We start from the raw sequence: 9778 nt of genomic DNA on the forward strand, positions 1-9778 counted from the left end.
AACTATCACTGTTGATGTGTTTTCCACAGCCAACAATCAGAAGACATATCCCACTGTATGAAGAATGACTTATTTTTCTCCCTACCATTATGATCACTTTCATATCTGCATAAACGTTTACGCTTAATCACATATGACAGCCTACACATATATCTCTCTAACTAAAATGTCAGTCGCTAAAATATCGCTCGATTAATCATTTTCTTTCTCATGTATATACGTACTCGAATCCTATTATAAGCCTTTACCTTGTCTAGCTGCGTCTTATTTGATTTGACTATAAATTTGCCTCTGTATTCGTTCGCTCACACATTAGCCTCTCTGCTTCAAATTTGCTCGATGTGCTTGTAGTTTTTTTATTTGTGTTATCCGCAAATAAACAGTAGTTGCTGCTTCTTATCGCCTTCTGATTTCAAATACCTTCAGATTAATATAATAACGGTGTCAAAGTGATTGATTAACGAAGCTAGGCCACTACAATTTCAATGAAAACTGATCTTTATTTTTAATTAAAGAATTTCAATTCACATTTGTATTTCTACCGATCACTTGTGAATTTAGAAACATTTATTTATTTTTGATAGACATCATCAACACAAGCTCTTGATTCCAACTGAATACAAATCTCTTTAAATCAATCTGTACATGGTTTTTGTTCATAATGTTTATTATTCATTAATTTAGGTTGTTTTGAAACGAATTATTAATAAGCCCACTGTTGGACAAATGGCTTGTTTTTATTTCGCATTGGGTAAGTAATCATCCAGATACTACTTAATGCATATTATCTAGTAATATATTATTCCAACTGCATTAATCTTATTTCTTTTTAAATACATTTTCTTTCAAATTTTTTAACATTGTTTCTTGATCTATTAGTGAAAACGCATTAGATGTTAGATGACAATAATATTGAATAATTATATGTAGTCAAAAATTTACTAAAAATCTTGATAGCATAGCAACAGGCGATTGGAAAAATGTTTCGTAGATTTGAATTAAATAAAATCTAAAGCTAAAAACTGGTTATTTCTATTGTGTTTTGTAAGTCAATGTAATTCCAAAGTTAAATTTAGTAATATGTTTATCGATTACGATCATTATCATTTAAACTACGGATAAACTACGATAATTCCAAACCCAATGATCAATTTATTTGGTGTAAAATCTGTTTTCCAGCAAATATCGTTTCCTAAATAACTTATTTTATAACCCAACATCTATTATCACTCTATATATGCAAATTAAGGAAATAATTAACTAGGTAGATAGGTATGGTTAACAAAGAACTAGTCATATACTACTTGTTTACGCAACGTTTAAACAATATTCTCTTAGTATAACAACTAATGTATAATATTTTTAAGGCAAATCATTTTTTAAGCACTGTTGATGGAATATATAAGAACTCTCGTGTACAATGAAACGAAGAACTATGTACCTATTTATATTCGATAATTTTGATGTTTGATTATAATTCCTTGAAAAAGCTTGGACCAGATTGCCAGGCGAAACGTTGGATTTAATTAAAATTCATTCGCTGAGATTTTACAAATATATTATTCCTATTTAATGACTGTTGATGGAAATTGATGCAAACTGAAAACTAAACAAGCACGACAGATTCTATTGTTTCGTGATTAATTTGTAAGGTATTAGTCAGTTAACTGAACCTTAATCAAGTAGCCTGTAAAAACAACAATCAGTTCTGACTTTAACAGGACTTATCCCGATGTTTCAAACATATCAGACAATAGATGTCAAGATTTAGAGAGGAATTTAACTCAAGGTTGAATCGTTTAATTCAATATCTCTATTATATGTTTTATGCTATTCAACTTACACGATACTGAACAGCGTTACACTCTAATAATATTACACAGATTATCATGAATAATAATCAGCCATTTGATTTCAGTAAATATGGTTTAACAAAGAAGTCTAAGATGACTCACAGTATTTCTTAAGTTTCAATAGAACAATTAGAAGACGGAGTCGATCTAAAAAACTTTTCAGATGGTTCAAGTATATAGTCCAGTCATCACTCAATAACAAAAAATCACAACAAATCATCTGTCACATAACATCCTATTTAGTGATTTTAATAATTCAAAACCTGTTTATGAAAGTGTTAATTAGTAACCCTGTATATAATAGTATTTGTTGTTAATATACATAATCACTTATACAAATATATCTATACAGATGAGTGGATGATTTATAAAGATAACATTAGACAATAATACTTTAGCTCAGCATGACATTCTTCATATGATCAAATATATTAGAAAAATGGATTTTAAATATTTCCCAGTTTGTTAAGTCTTCATCCTTGAGGGTCATTTTTATAATGAATCTATGCTACCTGGAGAACCAACCACTGGAACAATCATGAAGTGTCAGGCAGAATCATTTCCATCAGTTTTGGGACAGTTCACCCATGTACATCCCCAACCATTATTCTGTACCACAATCGTGACTATCACGTCTTGTGACGAAAGCATATGACCAATGAGATGGAATAGAGTGTTCGTTGTTTATAACAATATTTATTTAACCGTACGGTTGTAATGATTATCCAGTGTCATTTGCAACAACTGTTTCTTCCAATATGGTTGAACCCAACATGTTTTCATTCTCATCTGTTGATAATTACCCATTTTTAATCTATCTGAGGAAGTCGCATGAAAGAATGAAAAATTAAAATCATGTACGTATAATCATATTAATGATTATTGTTTACATCTTAAACTAAACTTCGAGTCTAATAACTTTTCTACTTCTGATTCTTTGACTTTGGTTATTGATTCTTGTAATAAGATATACATACTTATTGAGTGGACTAGAAGCTGGAACTAAAAATTTGAGGGATAGACACCTTCATGAAAACTGAATGCCGAAATACAAATACTTCCGAAATCCTAATGAAAACAATACTCCTTGATCGTTCAGATATCCAACCAAAATTCTTAATTTTAACTGTTCAGTATGATTTGTCATTTTCCTAACCTCTTTTTCTATACAACAGGCGTATTCAACATTTTAATTACTTGGCCAATTTTTGTATTCACCTCTATTATGACCTCAACAGAAGTCTATTATGACCTCAACAGAAGTAATAACTTGGATATATTTACCATGGGATTACTTTATTGGTGTAGGGATTTCATATTTAGGTAGGTACAACTTGCTTAAATATATATTTCTTATGAGCTGACATTATTTTGAAGCATATATACACATCATGACAACATAGTGAATTGCGTCATAATACCACTATATGTAATGTATATTCAAAGCGATAATATATTTAACCTAACAGTCAATGTTCAACAGATTTTCATATTCAAATCAGTGAACATAATGGTAATGCATAAATATGGATTTCGTAGATGCAATCGTTTTTCACGAGCTTCTATAAATAATTGGATTTGTGGTTATCAGTGGAATCCAAGATGCACGTCGAGTTAATGCACATACATCCCGAAGTCGGGATTCTAAGCTAAAAGAAACGGATTCGAGTCCTGATGTGAATAATAATATTGAGATACAGGCAGATTTAGCTGACGAGCCCTAAATAGGACAACACGCGTGACTCCGATTCCAGAGCTAGATACACAAATTTATTTACTTTGTCGTAGCTATTCAATTATTGTTGATCTAAGACCATAAAGCTTTTTTATTACTCCTAATATAAACTCCAGATTTTTTTACTTGAGGTTTGGTGGAAAAATTAATCGTCAACCCTTCTACTAATTCCTACTTTTAATACATATACAATTTAAATGAAAGCTATTTTTTATTGGGTTGTCTCTTTCAAAATGAATAATCTTAAAATTATGCACCTATAACATTTTACTGTAGCATAAGATTTTTAGTTTCCAAACAGTCATGAAAGTTTAATGTTAACTAGCAACATATTCCAGGACGTAAATTTCGTTCTATTTGTATTTATCTTTACATCCTAACAAAGACGTTTACACTTAAACTCAAACTTAGTCACTTCCGTATCAGACATTTCCACTAGCCTACTGAACCCCGATGGCCAATAGCTTGTGCGATAGGTATGCATATCAACAACTGAGGAAATATAAAGCCCTTACAAATGGATTTTATTTAGTTCAAATTGTATTTAAAATTTATGCCATAATTATTGGTGTTATATTTTCTTCCCATTAAAACAAAGGTATCACTGTTTTTATGGATATGAGTTGTCGTAAATCAAAACGAATCATAAGAGCCATTCAACCATTATGTGCATTACCCATTTGTATTGGCAAGTTTCAATTAAGTTTTGACTTTGTATTTTCACTTGATATTTTATTTCTCATTCCAATTAGTTTAGCATGCTTTATCAGTTTCAAAAACAATAAACTCATTGAGTACTTTTTAAGTGACGGTATATGGTCTACTCTCTTTCAATTAATTAAAAACTTCAATTTGTAGCTAAAAATGACTTTCAAAATATATAAATAATGAGCATTCAAGTATTACTATCGTTAGTGTTGTTATTATTAAATTACCTATTTGTGTAACTATGTATATAAACTATTTCTAAAAGTGGATTAGGACAATCATCGCAGAAAATAAGAGACATAGTATCATGGAATTTTATTTAAACAACTAAATAGATAGTGACGCAATCCATGTAATCAGCACAAGTAAATCATGAATATATATCTCAGAGTTAGCTAGATGGATAAGTGAAAATGTAACCATTTCAAGTGTTATGGTTCGTTTAATTGTTACATTCTTATCTAGCCATTATCTGAAGTATGAAAATGTACAGAATAGTATAGGTTTCCTGAATAAATTATTAATCATATACAACTACTATTTCTTTGTTTACCAATAATAGTAAATAAATGTTAACCAAAGACACCGACAATTGGCTTCTAAATCTTATCATAGTGTTATTATGCTAGCTCATTTCATTATTTACAGCTTTTACTTTTCAACATAGAGAGGTCGTTTACAAAAATTATTAATGAATAAAAGTACATATGTGTTATGTCAACTGAAATAGGAGTATGAGTTGATCAGTTAGATGGTTTGTGAAAGTTTCGATAATTTAAAGATAATTTTCGTTAAAAACAAAGATTATCAGTGGGAGAAAGAAAAAAATCGAAAGATCACTGAGCAGTAGTATTCTGTTATGTTCACAATCTACAACAAGACTCACCTTAAACTTTGTACACAGAGATATTAAAACATTCAAGCCTAATAGGCCTTGCGTAATTATTTAGCCTGTGAGTGAGATCGGATTTAATTGACAACGTTGTATAATTTACACTAATGTGTGTCATAAAGTAACTGTCAATCAATGAAACTTGCGGGTTTCTGCTCTTCCGACTCGAAAGCTTGCAGACGTCATAAAGTCCCATCACAACTGTGTCAGTATAACCCTAAGGAAAATAGTTTGATCATTCTGAACTACAAAAACTATTATCAAAGTATGATTGTATGGCCCAAAGAAATGCAGTCAACAGCTTATATGTGAAAGAAAATTGCTGTAAAAATGTCTAAACATTTGAACTTACATAGTCTTAATGATATGACTGATGTAGTTTGATAACTGGAGATATATTTATAAACTTGATTATAAAATATGATTTCACTCTAAGGAATAGTAATAATCTACCCAAACTGAAGCAAATGTGAATAACTAGTGGTTGTTAGGAGTACATTTCAGGTTGTAATCCTACCTTTCCTTGTATACTTTGGCAACCAGCTTGTAAATAAACCTGTACTTGACATATATTTTACACATAAATTAACTAACTGAACTCAAGCTTATAGATGATGAAATTCAATAAACCATATCCAACTCTATAGGCATCAATGCTAATGTTGGACTTGGTAGATTCAAATAAGTTGAGCATTGGGTAGAAAGTTAATAATAAATATATGTTTTTGTTGCATCCCACTTCTGAAGAAGTGGCTTACAATATGTCACAAAACGTCAGAAACACAATTTTTCTACTCATTGGGATATAACAAAAATATATTAATTAAAAACTCCCTACGCTAGAATCAATAAATTTTTATTATTGGTTGTCAGATAAAACTTTAACTTTGGGGTTAAAATTAAATTATGTCAATTATGACGTGCATAAGAGTAATTAACATCTTAATACTTTTGATAATCTTTATCCTTGACCTGAAATTTTTTGAATTAATTTCAACTAGAAAATATTTTTCGGCTCTTTAATGTTGTTTAATGTCACTTTAAATTTATGTAACTTAGGAAACTAGGTGATGATGATGACGACGAACGTTCGAAGGGAAATGACCGTCAGGGATTGTTACTTATAATCTAAATGTTTCATGCTTAAAATTCTTTTATAATGAATTTATAATTATGATAAAATATTCATTATTCCTGAATAAATAAAAGAACTTAATACATTAGATGGTTCCAGAACGATGCTTATTTCAAAAGAATCTTCAATGTTTAGATGTTGACTGACTAAAAGTATAATTTATAAACCACTTTATTTAGATCTAATTAAATGGATATTTCTAAATCACAGTGTTATTGCTTATATTACAATTATTAATCATTTGAATTATCCCGCTGTAAATATTCAGGACAGAAATTTGCACATTCTTAGATAATCTTGTAGAGCTGAAAATACTTATTTTTAATGCAACAAATAACAATGAAACGACGTTGGTTGTGTTGTGACCTTTATTATCATATTAGATTGGTCAGTTATGATTCTATAAATAATTTCAAGATTTATAGTCTTTATAAACTGTTTTACTTATAAATACCAACTGCAACTACCACTCAGTTGTCTAGAATTGTTTAGTTTACACAAATAGGTTGAATTTTCAATTTAGCTACTTGTTTGGGTAACAGTCTACGTAACTTAGTTATTCTGTCATTCAAGCAAATTAAAAGTCATCAAAGTATATCAGAAACGTAGATAAACATGTTTTTGTTATTTTGCCCAATAACTAAATTCAGAATATACTTTAAATCCTTGTTGAAGTACCATATGGATGTATCAGCACCCTAGTATTATTGTCCACCTTAAGACATGAATTCTCTCAGCATCGCTTCAAACTTTGAGTACAAACAGTAACTAACTTGTTAGATGGGTATGATATTTATTGGTCTTAAGGATTTATATTTCAATATTAATATTCAGGATTGAGTTTTAATCAGCCTCAAATGACATCTTCGCATCCTGTGTAAATGTCTTAATATTGTCTGTAGTTGCACGTTTTACTACATTTGTGAGTCATAACCATCTGTCTTTGAATAATCTTTCAACATAATTGGCTATTTGCTCCATTAAAATAATTTATGCATCTATATTACTGAATTAATTTATGCTTTATATCCTCTTTCTTTTCTAGTTTATGAATTATTTTGGATGAAACGAATATTGACCATGTCTTCAGTACAAATTTCAAGTTTAATTTTGATTACTATGGCTTGTCTACTGAATGCATTTCCAACTAGTTGGCAAAAGGTATATTGTTTTTCTCACTTTGAGAAGTAACGAAAAGTTCTTTATTTCTGTCATGTGATTGCAAACAGTCAACGAAGAGGCTTGAAACTATTTTTTTGTTCGATATAAAGTGAGTGTTTGAATCTTTCATTTGCTCGTAGTAAAGATTGTATTTTGATAAGTCATTGTTGGTATATATGCATCCTGAGTAAATTACCTTGATTTTGCCATTAATGTACAAGTTTTTAAGCAAAAATAGATTATGGCTAGTAGTGTAGTCTGGAACCCACTATATAGCCATATGGACTGAATAATTCAGTGGATATTGTGTTGCGCGTCTGAATTGAAGCGTGTTTGGCTTAAAACTCTTGGTGAACATTAACACCAAAAAGATATTTGATGTTACGTGCTAAAGAATAAATTTGTCTAGTACATTCAACGCTAAATATAGTCTACCAATGAAGTAGTGAGATAATCACTTGAATAAAGAAAAACCAGTAATTGTTATAGTGAAGAAAGTAAGGAATTCTCTAAGGTGTACAGTTGGCCTAGAGACTACAAATAAGACGTTTTCTAGTATGCCGATCTGCGCAAATCTTAAATCCATGATCATTTGAAAACTAGTAACTATTCTACATTAAATGTGAAATGCTCTGTAATTTTTGACCTCTAAACTTGGAGATCTCATTGAAACTTAATCAATTTAATCCTTTGAATACTAGTGACTACAGAAACACGGCACTGCAAAATTCTACAAAATAGGAGATGCTAGACAACCTAAATACTGTGGAGAATAATGAGCATTCCACCTCATTGGTCATAAGATTAGGTGCTTTCCACAAGAATAAATTGTTTCAGAGTTAGATTATGAATATTTAGTACAGAGAAGTTCCACAAGAAGACGAAAAACTGTTTAATGATCCCTAGGTTTTCTCTAGATGATATCAGTTCATTTATGAAAACTAACTTCAAAAACAATATTTAGACCAAATATTAGAAGAAACTGACATTAGAACATCAATATATATCTAACTGTAGAATAGATTTTAGTCTCTACAAAAAAGTTATTTATCTTCTTCTATGCGAATTATTCGCAACACATTATTCAATAGTGACTATACAAAAAAATGTTCGATAAGACATAGTACCATTGAAAAACAACAACTAAATTATATACAAAAAATATAAATAATAAATTTATTTCATATATCATTTACTTTTTTCTCATTATAAGCATATTGCAAAAATGTTAAAAAAGAATCGTTCACCAAAATCTCAACCAACTACTAATAAACGTTCTATTAGTTTAATACAAAGAAATAAAACTTCTATGGTTATACCATCATCAGGAAGTACACCTATGTCTAGTATACAACGTTCATCTATTATAAATGTGAATCCAATTAATTTAAATACAAGTTATAATAACAATAATAATTCTTCAATTCGTCCATTAAGTGCTGGTTCGATACGTCATGGAAGTATTATTCATTCATTAAAAACAAAAATCTAATCTTTTTACATCATATTCAATTTATCAATAATATTCACCTTTTATAGATTTTCAATTCCTGGTTTGTTTTTTTTTGTTTTTTGTTTTGAATTTCTTTTATTGTTTTTATAGAAAATTCTTTTAATGAATTATGTACATATTTATTGAATTTTTGTGTAACATTATTATCATCCCCCTCTTTCTTCATTGTCTGCTTTTACTTTTTCCTTTTTTTTTCATAATTTATCTCTTAATTAAAATGAATGTATCCATTTTTTTTTTAAAGAAAAATAGAAGGGGAAACTTTAAATTTCTTGATTGATTTAAATTATAATTGGATTATTTATTTTAAGGAAGAAAATTAAAAGAAAAAAACACAATTAAAATCATTACAGCATTAACAGGAGATAGAAAATATCCATGTAGATAGATACACATTAAATTTTTTTAAATTATTAATTCATTTGTTAAAATGAATTCATTATTTATTTGTTTCTTATTGTATTATTTCTATATTTTCATTGATGATTCTAATCAGACATAAAAAACTTATTGTATCATTTGAGAAAGAAAATAATGACAATTATGTAAAGCAATTTTTTTTTCATTTTAACTTACTCATCTAATTAATTTGTACAATTTTATTATTAATAAGTAGTTTTTACAAGTAGTATGGAAGAGTATTGTATAATTACAAGTCAGTTATTCAAAATAATAAAAAAATTTCAAATATCAATTACAACAATCAATGAAATTAATAACACAATAGTAAAAAACTTTTCATCTCACCCCTTCATGTATCAGCAACATCTTTTGTTTAATG

At 28.9% G+C, this 9778-nt stretch overlaps 1 protein-coding gene across 1 annotated transcript in view; it reads left to right on the plus strand.

The window, feature by feature from the left end:
* Smp_153030 (hypothetical protein) overlaps positions 1-8976 on the plus strand; it is a gene marked incomplete at both ends in the record, with an annotated part of 31608 nt that extends 22632 nt beyond the window's left edge. The window contains 4 exons of the mRNA XM_018798669.1: positions 685-751; positions 4187-4399; positions 7369-7484; positions 8698-8976. Coding sequence (XP_018653588.1) covers positions 685-751; positions 4187-4399; positions 7369-7484; positions 8698-8976 — 675 coding nt within the window. The remainder of the gene's footprint in view (positions 1-684; positions 752-4186; positions 4400-7368; positions 7485-8697) is intronic.
* Positions 8977-9778: the final 802 nt, after the last annotated feature.

Source organism: Schistosoma mansoni, chromosome 7, assembly GCF_000237925.1.
Source record: "Schistosoma mansoni strain Puerto Rico chromosome 7, complete genome".
Taxonomy (NCBI): Eukaryota; Metazoa; Platyhelminthes; class Trematoda; order Strigeidida; family Schistosomatidae; genus Schistosoma; species Schistosoma mansoni.